Below are 21,944 nucleotides of genomic sequence, written 5' to 3'. Positions count from 1 at the left end.
CTATTCCCTTGTGTGTCACAAGTGTGGACAATGAAAGAAGCAGATGGAAAAAACCTAAGAGTTTTAACTTCTGTTGTCCTATTTTCTAAGTTGTGTGTGATATGTTGAAGTTATGTCTATGAGTAACTGAATAAAGCCAATTTCATCATGCCACACGTTTTTGAAAGGCATCGCCAGTGGCAAGGTTTGTGGATGCTGCTCAACATATGTGCTTGCTTTGTTGGTTTTAAAGCTGCTGTTCTGCTTTCAATCTTTCGAAATGACATTAGCACGGAACTGGGAACATGAAAACATATTTTAATGTCAGATTCTCAATGCTGTGCTAGTTTAATTTTAAGAGACTGGAAGCAGAATAACAGCTTTCAAACCAGCAAACCAAGCACCCATGTAGAGCAGCAGTTGCAAATCCATCACTGATTATGTGTTTCAAAAAATAAGGGTAAAATATTAATAGAATGATAAAATTCGCTTTATTCAGTTGCACACAAACGGAACATGTGACTAAGTAACTAGCTAAATAACTGACAAAATCCGGAACGTTATCAACCTAAGAGCCTCTGAAGAAAAATCCTGAAAATAATCTTAAGAGCTTGTGACAGACAGAAGACTGGAGTATAATATAACCATGTATTACAGGAACTTTTACATTACAGTGGTTAGGACATATGAAGAGTATAGCAGAACAAAAGGGAGATGGTATTCCACCAGAAGGACTGGATGACCAAGAGGGAGATGGATGGACAATGTGGTCAATGACCTTGCCAGAATGGAGGTGTGCCCATCAATACCTGCAGTGAAGGTGAAGAAGAAATATTATGTAAAACACACACCTGCAGTCGAAAAAGTGCCAACTGTGAAAGTTATTTGAGACTATAGGATTGAGACAGCACATACTGGTCTCATTATTAGGTCGTTAATAAAAAATTAATTGAATGTAATGTGTTGTAGGTAGCAGACAGGTATCAAACAATTATCATGGTTGTGAGGCCCAAATGCTGAAGGAATGAAACATTGACATTAGATGATCAAGGCATTCGAGGTGGAATCCAAAATTTTCGGGAAAGGTGCTGCCATCTGGAGAGTAGGGCAGGGTGTCTATGTGGACAAGGAAAAAAAAAATTCCCGGATTTTTCCCCGGTTAAAAATACACTTTCTCCCGGGTGAAAATACACTTTTTCCATGTTAAGTGACAGTATACTATTCCTTGGCACTGTAAAACTTATCAATCCTTTGAATGTTTATGGTTTTATATACCGACGTAGAATTTCCTGCCACTTTAGAAAACGAAACACCTTTGACGTGCAGCAATATGTACGCTGCATATTTTCGTATTATGAAGGTACGAATTCAAATTCCACCAAATACCGCGTGTTACTTTCCAAAGCATTGAAATCAAGATTGCGATGCGCTTTTGTAAGCCACTCATCACTCTTGTCACGTGATCTCGCCAGCTGATAGCAGCATAGGATACGTGATGTAGTCGGCCATAGCAAGATCACTCTTAAGTAGCGCAAAAACACAAATAAGAAAGTTATGGTTCACATATAATATTGGTCTCCAAGATTAATAAGCTGAAAGAGAATCTAAGCTTCCACATATAATGTTGATCTTTTCTCCACGTGATACACTTTAAGATACACCACACAAATGTGTCAGTAAAATTTTTAATAATGACGTAAATGTGTGATGATCTGCGCTCGAAATACTTCTAAATGGCCATCCTCAAAGAGTTGATTTTTAAATGAGAGTCAAATGCTTCCTTATTTACGAAATTCGTCGTACATTCTCGCACATAGTTCATCTTGCGTAAAAGGAATTTTGCTTTTAATGTATGTAAAGCTTTTCAAACCACCGATCGCAATATTTTACCGCTACCTGTTAGAAATAGGTTTGTTTCAGCAGTTGCAAGAGAGCCCTAGATAACAGTTGTGCCCACGCGATGATGCAGGAAAGCCATATGTTCGTACGTGTAAAACATTAAAAGATCTTACATTAGGTCATAAAAGAAACAAGACATCAAAGGATACCTTCAAGAGCATCGGAATTTCGTGAACCATACTAAAATGCATAATTCGGCTTGAAGTGCACATTCGTATGTCCAGATTCGCATGTAAATTTTATTGGAGTACCAGTATTGTATTATCTCATGTTTGGTTCTCTATTTATGGCATAATGTCATACGGGCACTTGAAATCAGCGAACAGTTGAAACCAGCCAACAGTGTGAAATTAAGCAGTTCGTTTCAAATAAACTTACTGCCTCAGCAGAAAAGATTAATAAAAGCCAAATCTCTTTAGCAAACCGACAAAGATAGCTTCATTGTTCTGCAAGGTGATTAATGCTTGACTGCCAGAAAGGTGGAAATAAAATCTGAAACTAATGACATATTTTAGCCACCGTAATTATGCGAACGTATTTTAATTCATTTGACATCTCCGGGTCACAAAAATCCGTTATATCATTAAACGTGCGAGCAATAAACAAAGAGGAAACAACAAAATCACTGAATGTAAACACAGGTCACGTGGAGACGACCCTCCTCCCCACCACAACTCAGACTGCTCTGTGCATCTGGGCTCGGATTTACTATATTTCCGAACCGGGGCAATATTAGGTTGTGGCACCAAGCCACACTTCTGTAACAAGAAGCGGGACAAGGTACTACTCATACGCGACTCAACTACGCATGCCCAAGAGCCCGCCCGCAACTGCTCGAAGGAATCTAATTTAAGCAGTTGTCATGTCACGCTCATCGGAGGCAATTTGTTGTTATGAAGCATTGCATGGTCTTCCAAAAGTCTTTGACACATTTTGCTGTTGGCATATGCTTGTATTAGCACTGTGTTTTTTTGTTGTATACAGCGCATTTCCTTTGCAACTTAAGTTTATTTTAAGTTTTTTACTTTTTTTCCTCTCTCGTTCATGTTTCGTTGCAACAGTGTTATTCTGCAGTAGCGGGGTACAGTAATATCCTTTGTTAGAGTATTGGTTCTTACCACTCAAAATCACTAAAATTTAACTTAAATCTAAAACAATGAAAAATTCCCGGAATTGTAAACAATTCCTGGGTTTTTACCGGTTTTCTCCCGGATGAAAAAATTCCTGGGTTTTTCCCGGATCTCCCGGTTGTCCCGGGTCGTATACACCCTGTAGGAGTAGTAGATCTTTGCACCGTTAGGTGCCGAGAGCTGCATATCTGATGAGTCGGGGTGCGGAGTGGCATTCAGCTGGGAGGACGTGTTGCATGCCCACAGTGATTTCAATAATACTCTGTGTTTGGTGTGTGGTGATTTTACATTGGATCCGCAAACAGAACAGTGTTTGTGTATCAAATTCTGTGCGAATCTCGGAAAAAGTGCTACGGAGACCCTTGCAATGATTGAACAAATGTTTGGGAGACAGAGCACGAGCCGTACGCGTGTGAGTGGCATGCTCAGTTCAGGGCTGGCCACCCAGACGTCGAAGATGATGCTCACAATGGAAGAGCAAAGTGAAGAGCATGATCATTGTTTTCTTTGGATCCATGGGAATTGTGCACAAAGAATTCGCCCCACCCAACCAAACAGTGAATTCCGCGTACTACTGTGACGTTTTGCGATGGCTCCGTGAAAAGGTGCGGCAACAACGGCCCAAACTTTGGTGTCGAGGGAACTGGCTGCTGCATCACAACAACACGCCCTGTCACACGTCCTTGTTCACCAGGACCTTTTTGGCAAAAAACAACATGGCAGTTGTACCCCACCCACCTTACTCGCCAGATTTGGCACCTTACGACTTCGTGCTATTCCAAAAACTGAAACTCAAGTTGAAAGGCCGTCAGTTCAACACTCTAGGGAGGATCCAAGAAGCATCAGGACTTCCAGAAAATGTTTGACCAGTGGCAGAAGCGCTGGGACTGGTGTGTACATGCGGATGGGAACTACTTTGAGGGTGATGGTGACCATTAGTCCAAAGGCAAGGTTTTCAACAGATGGCAGCACCAGTCCCGAAAATTCTGGATAGCACCTCGTACATCTGAAATCTGGTTCAAGTTTCCCATTGTTACTGACTGCAATGGTTCCTTCTGTTTGACATCTGAATTATGGTGTGCCCACAGCCACTGACACACACAGTATCAAAGCACCAATAAGGTGCTATTCCAGGAAAGGCACATATATTTTGGCAAAATCTTACAATATTTGTGCACATTCAGACTGATTTTTTTGGGTGACTTGTCATTTATTTCAACCCAATCCTCCTGATTTCCTGTTAACCAATTCAGCAAATGATGTCAAAAATTTTGGTACAACGGACAATTAATTCAGAATATGCGATATGTATAGAACGGCAAATGAAAACACAAGAGCGACAATGTTTTAAGAAAGAATACAGAAAACTGTTCAGAAGTATGAGGGGCATTCAAATGAAACCCGGTCACTAGTGTAAAGTAACAGTAACAATTTTATTAACTCAAAAATTTAGTTATACACAGTACACATACGCAAAAATAGTTGCCAAAACTGTTGGCACATTTATCCCATTGCGACACTAGCCGGTCGATTCCACCCTTGAAGAAACTAGCAGGCTGCTGTCGGATCCAGGCCTCGACCCGGTCACACACTTCGTCAGACGTTGTGAATCGATGATCGCGAATAGCTTGTTTTAGAAGTCTCATCCATGGCGATTCTGCAGTTGTCTAAACTAAAGCATTCACTTCCACAACAATTTCCAGTGTGATGACACAATGTGTCTGTCCAGAACGAGCATCGTCTTCCAGTGTCTCGCACCCCTCTAGGAATCGTTTGCACCATTCCACAACACTAGAACGACTCAGACTGTACTCACCGTACACAGCCTTCATCCGCTGATACATTTCACGGCCTCTAAGTCCCTCTGCCACCAAAAATCCAATCACTCCTCATTATTCCTGCTTACTAGCCTGCATGTTCGGTAGTGTATAATAATTTGTGTGACCTCCTTCTCTTCGGTGTGAAACCAACACTGGCACTATACAACATCAAACTGTGCACACACGTCAGTTTCTCTACCAATAGATGGTGCCACCATACCTGCAGTTACATGGTGCCACCTTACGTGTAACGCAAAGGTAGACGCACTGACCTGGTTTCATTTGAATGAACTTTATAATTCTCCACAGCTTGTAACACCTTTCACAAATTTTGAAAGGAATATATTATGTATAACAGAGAGGAAAAACCAATAAGTGAACAGACTGCATGCACAGGTAGTAAAAAGTGAAAAACTAATAGTACTGTCAGAAAAAAACTATCTAAAAATTTTTCTCTGATATTTAATGAGCAAGAAATATTAGCTGCACTGTCTGTCATGACAAGCCATAGATAAAATGACTAAAGCAAGACAAAATATGAACATCAGAGATTGAGGTAACTTCGTATGATTATACACTAAATAGCATAATAAATTTTTATACTGAGTAACAGACAGACATTACAAAATAACTGTAATATATTTTTACTATTTTTACTATTTGTTTCTTGTAAATTGTGGTCATACTAGCAAACATAATATTTTACAGTAAAAGACCAACCAGACTGTAGACAAAATCTCTGTGTAACATTAAGAAGATTATCTGGTGCATAAGAAAAGAAATAATCAGCAAGGGGCTAAGTCTCAAGTGTACAAGGCAAATTACATTTATTTAGACTATGTTTTGCATAATTTAACTTCAAGCTTCCTAAAAGCTGATTTAGAAACTTGCCAAATGTCTTATGGTACTGTACAGAAATTTCTTTCCTTGATGAAATTGTAATGCACTAACCGAAATGTTGGTTCACGAGGAAGTCCACACTGAGCAGCCCAACAGTAGACAGTATCAGCCAATCCCTGCCGAATATCCTGGAACATATCCAGGATCTGTCGTTGGTGCCTCGGACCCCCAATAGCACGGTTTTGTTGAAGTAATTCAAGTTCACTGGTCAAATCCATTGTTTCTAATAAACCTGTGAAACAGACAAAAATGAAGATTTCAGAAATGCAACAAAACTTTACAAATGTTAATCTGTACTCTTGTGTGTGCGCGCATCAGCTTGAGTACAGCATAATAAGAGTGAACATTTAATCTCTACAATGTGTTAACTACTTAGCATTTTACTATAAAAAAGTAATACATAATTACATCTGGTGTCCCAAATCAGTGTTTTAATACTCAGTTTAAATTATGAACACCACCACTATTCAAGAAGTGTTACAGCCATCATTTCACGCAGTACAGTCAATAACTGTTCCAGAAGCCACAACAAAAGTGCTGCCGACTTCACAAAAATAGGCCCTAACGGTGATTCCTGGGACGTTTTGTCAACAACCTTGACACTGCTATCTGTGACAGCATATCTGTAAGTCTGTCACTCCACTCAAGGGTAGCTGACCCTACACATGTAACTTGTCATTTGACCACAAAAAATGTAAGAGGTGGCACACTTCTGCCTTGCAGGCAGGCTAGTTGTTCTTGCTTTGGCATGTTGTCCTATTACATTTTTCATCCCATTATCTGAGCTCAGAGAAGACAAGCACAACATTGAACAGAATGAGCCCAGCAGCAGACTGTAGCTATGGATCAAGGTAGTCAGGTAGAGGCAGTATTTCTCGATTTCTGAAAAAACATTTGGTTCTGTACCACACTTACACTTATTGTCAAAAACACAATTTTATGAGGTATAAGACAAAATTTGTGACTGAATTGAGAATTTTTTATTTGCGAAGCTGCAGCACATTATCTTGGATACAGTGTCATTGACAAATATAGAAGTAACATCAGATGTGCTCCAGGGAAGTGTGTTGGGATTGATGACCTTGTTGGCAATATTAACAGTAACCTCAGACTTTTCACAGATGATGCAGTCATCTACAACGAAGTACAGTCTGAAAAAAGCTGCACAAATATTCAAACAGACCTTGATAAGAATTCCAAGAAATGCAAAGATTGGCAACTTGCTTTAAATGTTCATAAATGCAAAATTCTGAACTTCACAAAATCAAAAAAACATAGTACCCTATAAACATAATATCAGTGAGTCACAGCTGGAATCTCATACAAATATTTTGCTAGTTCACACCTCTACTGCATACAATGCACTCAGCTTTCCGTTCTTATTAATTCGTGCACAATGCTTTCCCAGTAATCTCCAGTCCTTTTCATTCACCTCTCTTCCTTCCCCTTCAACCCTATTGTCAGGAGGAGAAGCCACTGGCTCCAAAAGATTGCAAATTTCAATACCTTTATAAATGTTTTCTCCTGCCACCATTTTTTTATCCATACAATCACACTACACTGTCAAAAACTGATTATTTTTGTTGATATATTAACTCATGCGGCCACAATTCTTTCTTATGTAACCCTCTTGCCAGTCTTTGTTGTCATCCACCTTGTTCAAGCTACCATCTGTTTCTGACCTTGTGCACTACTTTGCTCATCTATTTATCTGTACCATCTATGTTGACCAACATCTTATGCCTAAATCTTTTCTAGCACCAATTTCTGTGCACATAGACCGGTCCATGGTTATTTATGAATTTGTGAACAACTGTTTGTTTAAAGTTCACTACAGGTCCTTCTCCTGGACATCTTTCACCAATTTATTTGCAAATTTGACAGCAATTTTCTTTCCCACCCTCCAATTACCTTGCTTCTATACAATTCATTTTATTGCAGTTGTTTTTCACAACCACAATGATCAATTTTTACTGTCTTGTCCTGTGTTGCTTTATTTGCCAAACACAATAGATTATGTTTTCACTAATATCTTCCTCTTTCCATCTGCACTGTTTTTAAAATTTCATCTGTTTTCACAACTTTTCCAATCACAATTTTTTTCTCATAATAATTTTTTCGAATTATTGTGTCCACTTTTCTGGTGATAAATTCTCATCCAACTGATATTTCTTGTTAACCCTTGTCTGTTCTCACGATTTTCATGCAAATTTTTATGATTTTCCCATCTTTTCTCTTGCTTTCCTTCCTTTTTTCGTATTTTTCTCCTCCTCTCTTCCTTTTTTACCACTCCTACCATCCCCAACACTCTAAAGCCTTCTCTCTTGTCATGATGAACCCCATTACATATTATAAGGGGCGTTCAAAAAGAAATGAGCTGGAGGCATAATTACAGAAACCAGCACCTGTATATTAGAAGTATTTACCCTGGTTCTTGAGACACTTGCCCCACTGTGAACCAATGTGGTGAATAGCCGTCTCATAAAATTCCCGGGGCTGCAATGTTAACCAGTTCCGCTCGTGCAGCTGGATGTCGTCGTCCGAGGTGAATCGTTTGCCCAAGAGCCTTTTTAAAGGGACCAAAAATGGTATAATCACAGGGAGAGAGGTCCGGACTGCACGGAGGGTGGCCGAGAACCTCCCATTTGAATTTCTGCAGAGTGCCACAACTGTGTCGGCCGCATGAGATTTCGCATTGTCGTGGAGCAGAATGACCCCACAGGTGAGATTGCCTGGTCGTTTTGATTTGATCGCTTGGCAGGGGTGGGCAAGGTTTGCGAGTAATACTGTGCATTCACTGTTGTCCCGTGCTGCAGGAAGTGAATCAGAAGGGGGCCATCTTGGTTATAGAAGAATGTCAGCATAGCCTTTCCTGCACTTGTGTGAATGGCCTTGGTGTTTTTGGGTGGTTGTGACCCTGGATGCTTCCACTGGGGTCTTTGCAGTTTTGATTCTGGTTTGAAGTGATGTCACTGTGACTCATCTCCAGCCCCCACTTGTGCCAGGAACGCATTCCCTTCCCGAGCATAGTGCTGCAGACGAGCACAACAGAGGGCCAATCGACATGCTTCCTGGTGTGGTTCAAGACTGTGGGGCACCCACCAGGCGCACACTTTTTGCATGTGCAGTCATTGCTTCAGGATGGTGCGAACATTCCGACGCTCAATCCAACCATGGCGGCTATGGCTTTCACTGTCACTCAGCGGTCCTGGGTAATGAGTGCATCCACCAGCTGGACGATGTCATCGGTAATGCAGTGTGGTGCTCCAGATCGTGCATAATTGGCTAACGACACCCGTCCTTCCCTGAAGCACTTGTGCCAAGCCTAGATCCTAGTGAGGGACATGCAGTGTTCGCCTTACACTTGTGACATTCGTCGATGAATATCCATTCCTCCTACTCCTTCCGCTGTCAGAAAATGAACAACACCTCTTTGCTCTTCTTTTGACACCTCCGTGTCACTGTTTACAATGGTACTGATAGCGTTGGACGACCGATGCATACTACCGCTAGCTCTGTATAGTCACGTGACGTGCATGCGTTCCCTCTAGCGATGGGCTGTGAACTTCCACGCTCTGGTCGGAACACCACCTCGTTACACATGCCATAATATTACCCTCCTGTCACCAGTTTGCGCACTCCAGACTCCAGCTCATTTCTTTTTGAACACCCATTATACATTCAGTCCTTTCAAAAACAGGCTTTTGCACTATCAAAACTAAGGTCCCACATTCCGTTTCTTGAAACTTGCTTGTCCCTGGGAGTTACCCCCAAAGGCCTAACACAAACTCTGTTTCTGGACATAATCCCACTCTACACCAGCCCCTTTTACAGTTTCAAATACAGCAATTATTGCAGTTACCCGGCTAATCTGTGACCTATGTGCCTCATCTGCAAATTTCCAGTTCACCAGACTTATCTTCTTCTACAAAACCCTGCAGTTATCTGCCCCCTCACATTTCCTTAGAGGGTATCATCTGCCAAGCCAATTTCAAACTGAAACAAAAGGTCAGACTTCATACCAAGCACCTACCCCACCTTCTCCTAAACTACCTCAACTGCGGTGTTGCCCTTCATGTCCCTCTCCACCTCCCTAAACAGCCACACCATCAACCACCACTCCTCTGCTACAAACCCCAACTTTGGCCAAACTTCTTAACACACACCGACCTTCAACACTGCCCACCAGAAAATGATGATCACAAGAACCAGTCACAGGAGTACAGTGTCCTCAACCACTCAACTGAGACACTCCCCTCCTCCTCCTCCCCCCTTAATTATCAGTATTATCCCAGGGTCTCCCTTTCAGCCCTAAACCTGCATTTAATCAAGGACCTAATTTCCTCGACATGTAATATCCATTGGAAATATCACTTAGCAGCACAACCTCTACATACAGCATCTGCCATCAAGATCCCATCCTTGTGATACAAACTTACCTGTAGTCTCTCCTTGAAATCTCACACCCCTCATTAGGTCTCATACTTCAATCTATAGAACTTCTTACCCACCCAAAAAATGCACCCCCACCTTTTACCTTCTTCCTAAGAGCCACAAATCCAATCACCCTTGCTTGCTTCAAACCACCCACCAAACATATATCTGCCTCAGTTGATCAACACAGAACCTATAGTAAAGAGACTTTGCTCCTCCATTAAAGACAGTAACCTTTTTCTAGACCATCTGAAATCTGTCCCTGTCCCACTTCTACCACACTATTGATGCCACTTCCTCCATACCAACATCCCCCATGTACATTGTCTATCTGTCACTGAACATTTCCTCATTCTCCACCTGACTGCAAACCTATGACATCTTTCCTGCTCAGCTTAATCAACTTTACATGTGCTGTCTGTTCTTTCATAAATGTCCACAAGAACAGACATTATTTTGATACTGCAGCCACAATCAATCAGGGCACAAAGGAATTAAGACATTAGCTGCCAGTGGGCATGTCCAAAAGAACAGACACCATATACATAATTAAGGTGATGAAGGCCAATGAATGCTTCAGGGCAGATGCACGTCAACATCAAACTCTTACAGGAACTGACGAGGTGCCGTGGCTAATGAGCAGAGGCACTACATCAGCAGTGTGTGGTATAAGTTGAGAATTTGGGTCTGACGGGAGGCATGCTAGGGTAGTCTGTGCAGAAGAGGAGACCACTGTGCCTGGATGGCATAAAGCTCAGCGCATCTGCCCAAGAAGCTGGTGACCCGGTTTCAAATCCTGGTCCGTCACAAATTTTCAACTTGCACCACTGATATCAATCAATATCCACAGTCAATTCCTCTGTGTCTTAACCAACTTTATATTTACCAACAACTACCTTTGAGGGGAAGACCTACAAAAAGATCAGGGGCGCAGCCACAGGAACCGTGATGGCTCCTTCCTATGCCAACCTTTTCATGGGTAGCTTGGAGGGGATCTTCCTGAGATTCTTAACACTTCAGCCCCTGGTCTGGTTTGGACACGTTGATAACATCTTTGCCGTATGAACTCATGGTGAGCCTGACCCGTTAAAATCCTTGGACACTCCAATTACATTCTCCTAATTAAATTTCACATGCTACTATTCCGAATCTCACCGAGGGTCAGCAACCCACTTCTGTTTGAATTAAACCTAATAACAAACAACAGTACTTATACTCTTACTTTTGCCATCCTTTCCATGTCAAACTTTTCCTCTGATACAGTGCTTAATACTGTTCAATCTGCACCACGTCAGATTAAAGGAAGACCTCCACCACATCAGATTAAAGGGAGACATCAAAGCAATTCAGATGCGGGCTCCTATGTTTGTTACCGGCAGGTTCGAAGAATGTACAAGTATTATGGAGATGGTCTGGGAATTCAAATGGGAATCACTAGCACAAAAGCAACATTCTTTTCAAGGAACAGTTTTGACAAAATTTATAGAACCGGTACTTGAAACTGACAGCAGAATAATTCTACTGCTACCAAAGTACATTTCGCATGAGGACCATGGAGAAAAGAGTGCAGACAGGGCTCATGTGGAGGTATATAGAAATTCGTTTTTCCCTCACTCTATTTATGAGTGGAACAGGAGAGGAAATGACTAACAGTGGTACAGGGTATCCTCCGCCATACACCATGGAGATTGTATGTACATGTAGATGTTGAAAGAATTGAACTGGCAGGCTCTTTAAGACAGATGTAAACTATCCCCAGAAAGACTACTAACAAAGTTTCAAGAACCGGCTTTAAATGATGACTAGTAATATGCTACAAAACCCTACGTATTGCTCCACAGGGATCGTGAGGACACGATCAGACTAATTACAGCATTCAAACAATCATTCATCCACACTCCACATGTCAGTGGAATGGAAAAAAAGTCCTAATAACTAGTACAGTGGGACATATCCTCCTGGCATGAACTTCACAGTGGTTCACAGATTATACATGTAGGTGTACGTGTAGATGCTGTATTTCATGACTTTATGGGAGTCTGCTATTTGTCACGTCTTAAGTTCTCCATGAAATTTTGCCAGACAGATTCGTAGTCACCTTCAGGTGGTCCCTCATGACTGCTGCATCACTCTTGTCTGTGTCCTACATACACTGGCCATTACCCCCTCCATCACTCCACTTATATCGACACCAGTGAGGATGCCGCAATGGGTTATGGCACGGTGGGAATAGTGATGCCCGGCTCCCGAACATTCACCTCCAGCGTCTGTGCTATCGCTGCCAGGTGTGGCTCTCTCTGTACCGGTACGCCTTTCTTTTTCTAGGCGCAGTGTAGGGTTCCAGGTCTGACTCAGTTGTATGTCACTACCTACAATAAGTAGACAATTTTGGATTTGGGTTTGTTTTATCTTAGGGCACAAAAACAACTAGGGTCACACGTGCCCACATCGCAACTGTAGAACACTAACACAAATGGAGGAGTTAAAAACAACTACATGTTAATCCCAAATGACACAAGAGAGGATAGCTAAAAACAGAGACGTGGAGAAACGTTTATAAAATATGCCATAGAGAAAAGGAACTAAAAATTAAATAGCCTTCACCATATTGCTACGACGGATAAAAAGTAAAACACGGTTGACAGCCCGCACATCGTTCACTAAAACAGCTGATAACTCAGACGGCAAACACAAACTAAGACGCAAGCGGTTAAGAAAAGGGCATTCCGTCAGAAAATAGCAGACCATCAAAGGTTGAGTGCAATGAGCACAAAGTGGTGTGGGAGCACCATTTAACAAATGGCGATGGCTAAAAAGACAGTGCACGATGCACAACCTACCTAAAATGATCTCCTCATGGCGAGAGGGCCAAGAGGAGGTCGGTCAAGCTGCTGGGAGAGGCTTAACAGCCCAGAGCTTGTTCCCGTGAAGGGAGTACCAGTAGTGATGCCAAAGCGACACCGCCTCCTGACAGATGTCAACACGGAGATTATCAGAGGGAAAATAAGAACTAGTGGGCTGAGGTACGTGGACTGCAGCCTTGGTAGCAGCATTAGCAGCCTCGTTTCCTGTTAGACCAATGTGACGAGCAACCCACATAAACATCATACTAGCTCCATCAAGAGTGATCAAGTGACAGCTTTCCTGGACCTGTTGCACTAAGGAATAGACAATTTACAGTACACAGGGGCACTCAGGTAGCTGGAGCAGCTGACACAATTGAAAAGCCTGTGTCACCAGATGTACTGCATGGCTCGATACAGAGGAAAGAGCTTTGCTGTAAATGCTGAGCAGTGTTCCAGAACCTAATACCGAAAAACATCAGTACCAATGACGAAGGCACACACAGCCGAGAGACGTCAGTCTACACAAAGGTACTACGGCAATGTTCCGTGCAAAGGTCGTGAAACTGAAGGTGACACAGCGAGGCTGGAGTAGTGTCCTCAGGAAGAAAATGAAGGCCGAGGTGAACACGAGCCGCCGCACAAAGCCAAGGTGGTGAAGGGTTCAGACCGTAAAGTTAAGCTGCCGGAGCAAGAGCTGAAAGCAAACTTCAGGAGGTAACAGAGAAGAGGGACACATCCCATACTGGCAATCAAAGGAGTCATCAAAGGAGGAGGCACAGGATGGGTGGCCATGCATGGCGGACAAATGGAGTGCATATCTGCCGAGATGAAAGTCATGGCAAAGTTCGAACAGATAAGGAACCAGTACAAACAGAGGAAGGTGGTACGATCTGCTCCCCAGGAAGTACCACTGAGGAAAGACAGGATATTGAGGGACCGCATATAGAAGGCTGCCACGTAATAACATGTGAGAGGACCAAGAAAGTTTCCTATCGAGCATGAGCCTCAGGGATTTTGTAGTTTCAATGGACAGAAGAGCAACAGGCCCAAGATGTAAAGATGATGGAAGAAACCAATTGCGCCACCAGTAACTCATCCAAACTGTTTTGTTAGTGGAAAAATTAAAGCCATTGTTGATGCTCCACGAGTGAAGACGATCGAGATATTGCGGAAGGTGTCGCTCAATGAGACCAGTCCGTGGAGAATTGCAACAGATGGCAAAATCTGTCAACAAAAAGGGAGCCGCAGATGCCCGGTGGAAGATAGCCTATCGTGGGGTTAATGGAAATAGCAAAGAGGACAACGCTCACGACGGAACCCTATGGCATACTGTTTTCCTGGATAAAGTTATCCGCAAGACAGAACCCACACGTACCTTAAAACTCGGTCTTTTAAAAATTCCTGAAGGAAACAGGGCAGGCAGCCACAGATGAGCCACGTGAAGAGAGTACGGAGGGTAACAGTCCTCCAGCAGGTGTTGCAGGCCTTCTCAAAATCAAAAAATATGGCCGCAGACTGGGATTTCTGCACAAAACCATTCATGATATGGGTGGATAAAGTGACAAGATGCTCAACTGCAGAACGGCGCACTTAAAATCCACACTGTGCAGTCAGCAAATAGCAACACTCGAGCCACCATACCAGCTGGGCATGAATCGTTTGTTCCATCACCTTGCAAACACAACTGGCAAGAGAAATTGGGTGGTAGCTAGAAGGAAGGTGTTTGTCCTTACTACGCTTAGGTTTCGGTATGACAGTGGCTTCACACCAGCATCTGGGAAACTTGCCCTCTGCCAGATGCGGTTGAACATATGAAGCAGAAAGTGCCTGCCCGCAAGAGACAGGTACTGCAACACCTGAATGTGAATATCGTCTGGCACTGGGGCAGAGGATTGGGATGAAGCGAAAGCACTATCTAGCGAGAGCACTATCTAGATCTAGCGAGAGCACTATCTAGATCTAGCGAGAGCATGATCTAGTGAGCATGATCTAGCTCCCTCATAGTAAAGGCGGCACTGCAGCACTCACGATTCTGAGAAGACAAGGGTACCACCTGAGCCTACTCCACTCATTTCTGATGGAGGAAGGCAGGGTGATAGCGGGAGAAGCTCAAAATGTCCACAACATGACAGCCCAAGGTAGTGGAGACAGCAATAGGATCTGCTATGACATCGTCTGCTACTGTCAGGCCGGAAATTGGCAATTAAATCTTGGTCCCAGAGAGCAGTCAGAGATTGGCCCACAGTAAGAGAGAGGGAGTGGAACTGTTAAAAAGAACTAGTGAAAGAAATCCAGCTAGTGTTTTTGCTATCGTGAAGAACGCGACGACACTGTGCACCCAACTGTTTATAATGAATGCAGTTTGCCATCGCAGGATGACAGTTAAAAATGCGGAGAATACGTCTACACGCGTTAACTGCTTCGCGGCACACCTATGCCCACCAAGGAACCGAGACATGGTGCGGTAAAGAGGAAATGGGAAGAGTAGAACGTTCTGTGGTGGTAAGGATAACGTTTGTAAGATATTCTACCTGGACATCACAACTGGGGAAATGTTGTTCATCGAAGTTCGCCAGGAAGGAGTAAAGCCTCCAGTCGGCCTTAATAAGCTGCCATTTGGGTGTGCACATAGGTATGGTAGAAGTTAGAAAACGGGCAGCACACAGGAAATGGCCACTCGAGCATGTGTCGAAGAGACTGGACCACTCGAGATGATGTGCATGCTGGGCAGTGCAGTAGGATGGGTCCAAATGAGAACAGGTCTGTGTGGAATCTGAAAGGAAAGTGGGTGCTCCCATGTAAACGCAGAAGAGGTTAAGTTGATTGAGAAGGTCAGCCAAGAGGACACCTCTCTGACAGGTTCTGGGAGAAACCCATAAGCGTTATGCGCATTAAAGTCACTGAGCAGCTGAAAGGGGTGAGGCAACTGCCCAGTAAGCTGGAGTAAGTCTGCCCTCGTGACATCGAATGATGGAGGGATGCAAACAGTACAAAAGGAAAAGGTCAAGTTAGGAAGGAAAAGGCGAACTGCAACAGCTTGAAGGCATGAAGTCAGGGAGATTGGTTGACTACAAACGTCGTCTCGTTAAGAGCAGCATGACTCCCCCACGAGATGGAATGCCATCCGCGGTGGGGGGAGGGGGGCTGAAGATCAAAATGAACTGGGAAGAAATGCAAGAGCTCAAAGCAGTCATGAGGACACAATTTTGTTTTCTGGAAGCAGAGAACAAGTGGACGCTGCGATTCTAAGAGCAGCTGTAAATCCTCTTTGTTTGATCAAAGGCTACAAACATTCCATTGAAGAAGAACCATAATGAGAAGGGGAGGAGGGAAAAAATGAAGAGGTTCACCTCAGCAACTGCCAAGTACCAGCCTTCGAAGACTCATTGCTACAGGGCACTGAGGCTGGAAGATCGTGCTCCACGAGATCTACAGAGTCGTCGGAATTCTCCCTCTGTCGATCTGCAGAGTCCAGGGCTGAAGAACGGTTGGCGGTGCACTAGCGCGACACAGAGGTCGCCCGGGTGAGGGTATCGCACGGCAACACCGTCTAAGAGGCTCTGAGTCGGCGAAGGAAAAGACGGTTTGCCTTTGTTTGACTTCTTGGAGCTTTTCTGTTTGGCAGAGGAAGACTCAGATGTTTTGTCGGCTGGAGGGACGCAGGAAGTCTTCAGGGAACTATTCCTTATATGCTTTCCGGCCTCCCAGTTGTGTAGCAGGTGACTTCGCTGCAGGAAGCGAACATTTGGTGGCTCATTGCACAGCTGGACGACGAGACTGCGATGCTACCACGAGACTGGGCAATTTCACAAACTCGGTGCTGAATCTGAGGTCACATGGCAGCGTGACCACGTCCTTCACGGAACAAGATGTAGCAAGAACAGAACTGTAAGTGCCAGATGGTAGAATGCAGGGTTTGCAATGAACTAATAGCTTGCAAGGGACTAGGTAAGGCACATCTGCCTTTTTCTGAGTCTCCCGGACAGCCCGCTCATCGAGACACAGAGGACACTCTCGAGAGGAGGCGGCACGGTCACCATTGCAGTTGACACTTATGCCTGGTGTCGACAGGACTTCCAAGTGTGGTTGTAATGATGACACTGATTTTGAATGTACGGTCAGATTGTGATAACTTCACAGCCTGCTTTGATCTTGGATGGAAGCAACACTCCATTAAAGGTGAGAAAAAGAGTGAGTGTGGGCACTAAGGATGCATCTACCTTTTTCATCACCTGACGGTCGGTTATGACACCCTGATCAGAGAGGAACGTTTGGATTTCTGTCTCGGTCAGACAATTGAGCAGCCTAGTGGAGTGTAAATACCACCACGGGCAGAATGCAGAGTTCTACGGGCGTCGACACAAACAGGATAGCTGTGGAGAAGCGAAGCAGCTAGCAGTTGCTGTGCTTGAGAATCTGAAGTAGTCTCCAAAAGCAAAGCACCACTGCATAAACGAGAGCAGGATTTCACAGGGCCGGCAATTGCATTAACACCTTTCTGAATAAGAAACGGATCTACCATTGCAAAGGACTGACAGTCTTCAGTACAGGGAACTGTGGCGCAACTGGGAGGTTCTTTGAATTGCGAGCTTCATTCCATTTACATTTGGTAAACGTGGACTGTGAAGATGACAATTGGCCGATTGCCAGAAAATCCTCCACGATTGTCAGTGCCTCCGATGGTACACTCCTTCCGGGCTGGGGACCCCCCTCAGAAGGGGGCCTCACCCGCCTCGGGTGGTAGTTCACACCTCAGGTCACATCTCCCGAACACCTGACAGAGGACCAACCGGGAATTTTGGATGGTAACAGGTCGCAGGTCAGGCAGTCGTCCCTCCCTGGGCCTGGCCTGTGCCAGGAGGTACGTGCGAACCCTACCTGTCTACCTGGGGTCGGGAATTACATGTTACCCAGTCACCTGTTACGTGTCAGACGCGTGGGACGGCCTTCAGTAGTGCACAGGTAGGAAGAAGGAAAAAGAGTAACCTCAAATGCTGAAGCAGACGAAGTAAAGTAGAAGGTGAATAAAAAGGAACGAAAAACAGTGGTCAACTACTGAAAATACATAGCACATTGCCAAAAACATCCCAGACATGTTTCCCAAGGGAGGGGAAAAAAGAATAGGAGGAGGCCAGACATGCAGCACAGAAGGGAAAAGATGCCATAAATGCTGGGGACCCGTGGTGGGGAAGCACAAACCCACCAAAAAGCGGCGAGCCCCCGCGGGGGTAATTAGACCGTCTTGGACACTAATAACTGAAGTAAGAGATGGCCTAATTGGTGTCAAGACAGTACAATTAACAAAGATAGTTGGCTTACACGTGAGTCAAGTGTAAAACCCTGTACTGTGCCCTAAAACAAGGTGTTCACATACAGTAAGGTCTGCACCTGACAATATAGCAGGGACACCCCTCAAGGCCACAGATCGTAGCCGGGCACCACTAGTGAAAGAGCAGATCAGTAGAGGGGGTAACGGCAACATATCTAGGATGTTTATATGAATGCGTGGTGTCTGTTCTTTCAGAGACGTCCGGAAGAAGAGACACCGTGCAGGAACCACAGCTGTGATTCGTTATAGCTAAACTGTAGGAGGAGGGGGGAGAAGGAAAGGGGAGGGGAGGGACTACCGATGTCAGTTGCATCGGGACTTAATGCAGAATCCGCGGTGGCGATTGAAAGTGTGTGCCAGACTGGGACCCAATCCCAGGCTCTCCTGCTTATTAGACAGTTGCGGTAACCACCGTGCCACCTGCACGCAGAGTTTATTGCGACAGCCTCTCTGCCAATCCACACTCCCACCTAGTGCTACATCCACAGTCCCTGTCCGTGTCCTCCATGCTCACTTCTTTTAGATTCCCGCAAGAGTTAGGACATAACTGAGCATCCGCACTGAAGAAAATGGATTCATTGTCCATTGAGGCGAATCAATTATACGAATGCAGGGTGTCTGCTGTTTTGGACATGTCATGTGGTGCACACCACACCTTCATATAACTGATTCACCTCAATGGACAATGAATCCATCTTCTTCAGAACGGATGCATAATTATGCCTTCGGAAATCTCATACAAGGTGTATAAGCAGGGGGGGGGGGGGGGGGGGCAGTAAATTTCAGGTTTTTATCGGATTTCCCGGTTAAAAATACTCAATCTTCCACATGAAAATATACTTTTTCCGTGTTAAGTGACAGTATACTTTCCCTCAGAATTGTACAACTTATCAATGCTTTGAAGAGTTAAGATTTTACGCATCGGCTCAAACCTCCCGGCACATTAGTAAACGAGCGCGAGCGAAAACAAAGAAAATTTTTGATGTGCAGTATTTTCATATTGCAAAAGTATACATTCGAATTCCACCAAACACAGAACATTAGTTTCCGAAGTGTTGAAATTGAGACTGCAGTGCACTCTAAGTCAATCACAGCTCATGTCACGTGATCTCGCCAGCCAATGAAAGCAGATATTCAGAGCATAGAACATCTGATGTAATCCAGTCAACAGCAACATCACTGTTAAGTAGTGCGAACACACAAGTAGGAAAAGTTAATGGTTTAAAATAATATACAACTGTGGCTACAAGAAAAGTTAACACTTTCATATATAATACTGGCCTCAAAGATCAAGAAGCCGCCAGAAAAGTTAAGTTTTCACATATAAATTGGTCTTTTTTTGCACGTGTTATACTTTAAGATACATCACACAAATATGCCAGTAAAATTTTAAATAATGACATAAATGTCTGGGCTTCTGAGCTTGAAATTCTTCAAAGTGGCTGGTCTCGAAGAGTTAAGTTTTAAATGAGAGACCAACACTCTGTGATTAAAAAAAAAAAATCATCACACATTCTCATATGCAACATAATTCCTATTACTTAATGGTAATTTACATTGAAGTGGCGCTTTTCAAACCACCACTCGCAATATTTTCCCGTGACCTATTAGAAACAAGTTCGTTTCAGCAGTTGCCATTGACAGTCAGAAAACAGTCGTTACTGAGTGTGCGCAGCTACAAAACGTAGGAAGTCTGTATCTTCATACATTTAAAGCATCAAGAGATCTTACATTACGTCGTAAAAGAAACAGGACATCAGATGATACTCCAAGAGCATCGGAATTTCGTAAACCATACTAAAATACATATTTCCGCTTAAAGTTCACATTTGTATGTCCAGATTCACAATGAAGTAGGCCCCAACCTGATATTAAACCTTTCAGTGTGGTTTTTGGGATGTTAATTTTCTTAGAGTACAAGTACTACACTATCTCATGTTTGGTTCTTTATCACGGCATAATGCCATGTGTGCCAGAAGATGAAAACATGCGCTTGAAATCCAGCAAACGGTTGACACTAGCCAGTAGTCTGCCTCAGCAGAAAAGATTAATAGCAGCCAAATTTCTTTAGCAAACCGACGAAAATAACTTCATCATTCTGCAAGGCAATTAATGCTTGACTGTCAAAAACCTGGAAATAAAATAAAACAGAAAAACTGAAACTAATAACTTATTTTGGCATTCTATAATCATGTGAATGTATTTTAATTCAATTGACGGCTCCCGGCCACAGGAATCTGTTTTGTTTTCATTTGACACGAGAGCTGTAAACGAAGAGGAAACAGCAAAATCAGTAAATGTAAACACTGCGTGCCAGAAATTTTTTTCCGAGTAGCATACGGCCGCTTGCTACAGCCGATACAGCCAACAGTCACACTTCAAGTAGCCGGAAGCGAGACAGTCTACTGTTCAAATGCGACTCAACTGCACAGGCACATGAGCCTAGCAACTGCTCTAATGAAGCTAATGTAAACAGTTGTGGTGTCACGATCATCGCAAGCAGTTTGCTGTTATGAAGTATTGCGTAGTCTTTCATCCTAATGCCTTTAGCACATTTTGCGGTTGGCAGACCCTTGCATGTACAATGTGTTTTGTTGTAAATGGCGCATTTCCTTTGCATCTTAAGTTTTACTTTATTTTTTTCTGTTACTTATGATTTATTGCTGCAGTATAATGTGTGTGAATTCCTAAGGGACCAAACTGCTGAGGTCATTGGCCCTAGACTTACAAACTACTTAAACTAACTTCTGCTAACACCACACACACACACACACACACACACACACACACACACACACAAAGGAGGACTCGAACCTTTGTTAGACAATCATTTCTTAACAGTCAAAATTCTAAAAAATTAACTGAAAACTAAAACACTGAAAAATTCCCAGAATTCTAAAAAATTCCCGTGTTTTTCCAGTTTTTCTGCCGGATGAAAAAATTCCTGCATTTTTCCCAGATTTTACGGTTATCCTAGGGCGTATACACCCTGTCATAGTAGCGAGCATGAAGGACATCGACAGGGACTGCAGATAGGTGGCACAAGGTGGGAGTGTGGGTCGGCTGACGTGTGTGGTGATATGGTCGGCACAGTTGCTATATGTATTGTATCTGGGTGTGTGTATTGTATCTGGGTGGCGCACTGGTTAACACAACCGTCTTGTAAGCAGGAGATCCCAGGGTTCGAATCCTGGTCCAGCAAACGTTTTCACTCGTTATCACTAACTCTGTGTTAAGATCCGAAGCAGCAGTCATCAACAGTCCAGTCCAGTCCCTTCCCTTCTCTTCCCGTCCCTTCCCTTTACATTCTCCCCTCTACCTTCAATTTACACATAATAGTATACACAATTCTGAAAAGTGTGGAGCAGGAGTCAAGAAAGACCGCCTGGAGATGGCAACAACTCTGCCAAAATATTGAGGAGAACTTGCAATAACACGGATTAACACCCAAGAATTCCTCAAGTTACATGCTGTCTAATCATACATAGTGTATGCACATACTTAATGTGTTATGTCAGAGCAAGAGATTCCACAACCAATAGACCGTGAACCAAATTAGAGAACTCAGATTATTCCCCACGACTAAACTGCAGTTTCAGAAGTTGCT

General features: G+C 43.5%; 1 protein-coding gene across 1 annotated transcript in view; it reads right to left on the bottom strand.

The window, feature by feature from the left end:
- The window catches only part of LOC126187706 (nuclear pore complex protein Nup205), a 277,609-nt gene that overhangs the window by 231,044 nt on the left and 24,621 nt on the right, over nucleotides 1-21,944 (bottom strand). Inside the window, exon 5 of the mRNA XM_049928949.1 lies at nucleotides 5,780-5,960. Within this exon, the coding sequence (XP_049784906.1) occupies nucleotides 5,780-5,960 (181 nt within the window). The remainder of the gene's footprint in view (nucleotides 1-5,779; nucleotides 5,961-21,944) is intronic.

Source organism: Schistocerca cancellata, chromosome 5, assembly GCF_023864275.1.
Source record: "Schistocerca cancellata isolate TAMUIC-IGC-003103 chromosome 5, iqSchCanc2.1, whole genome shotgun sequence".
Classification (NCBI taxonomy): Eukaryota; Metazoa; Arthropoda; class Insecta; order Orthoptera; family Acrididae; genus Schistocerca; species Schistocerca cancellata.
This window is presented reverse-complemented; position numbering and strand designations above follow the sequence as displayed.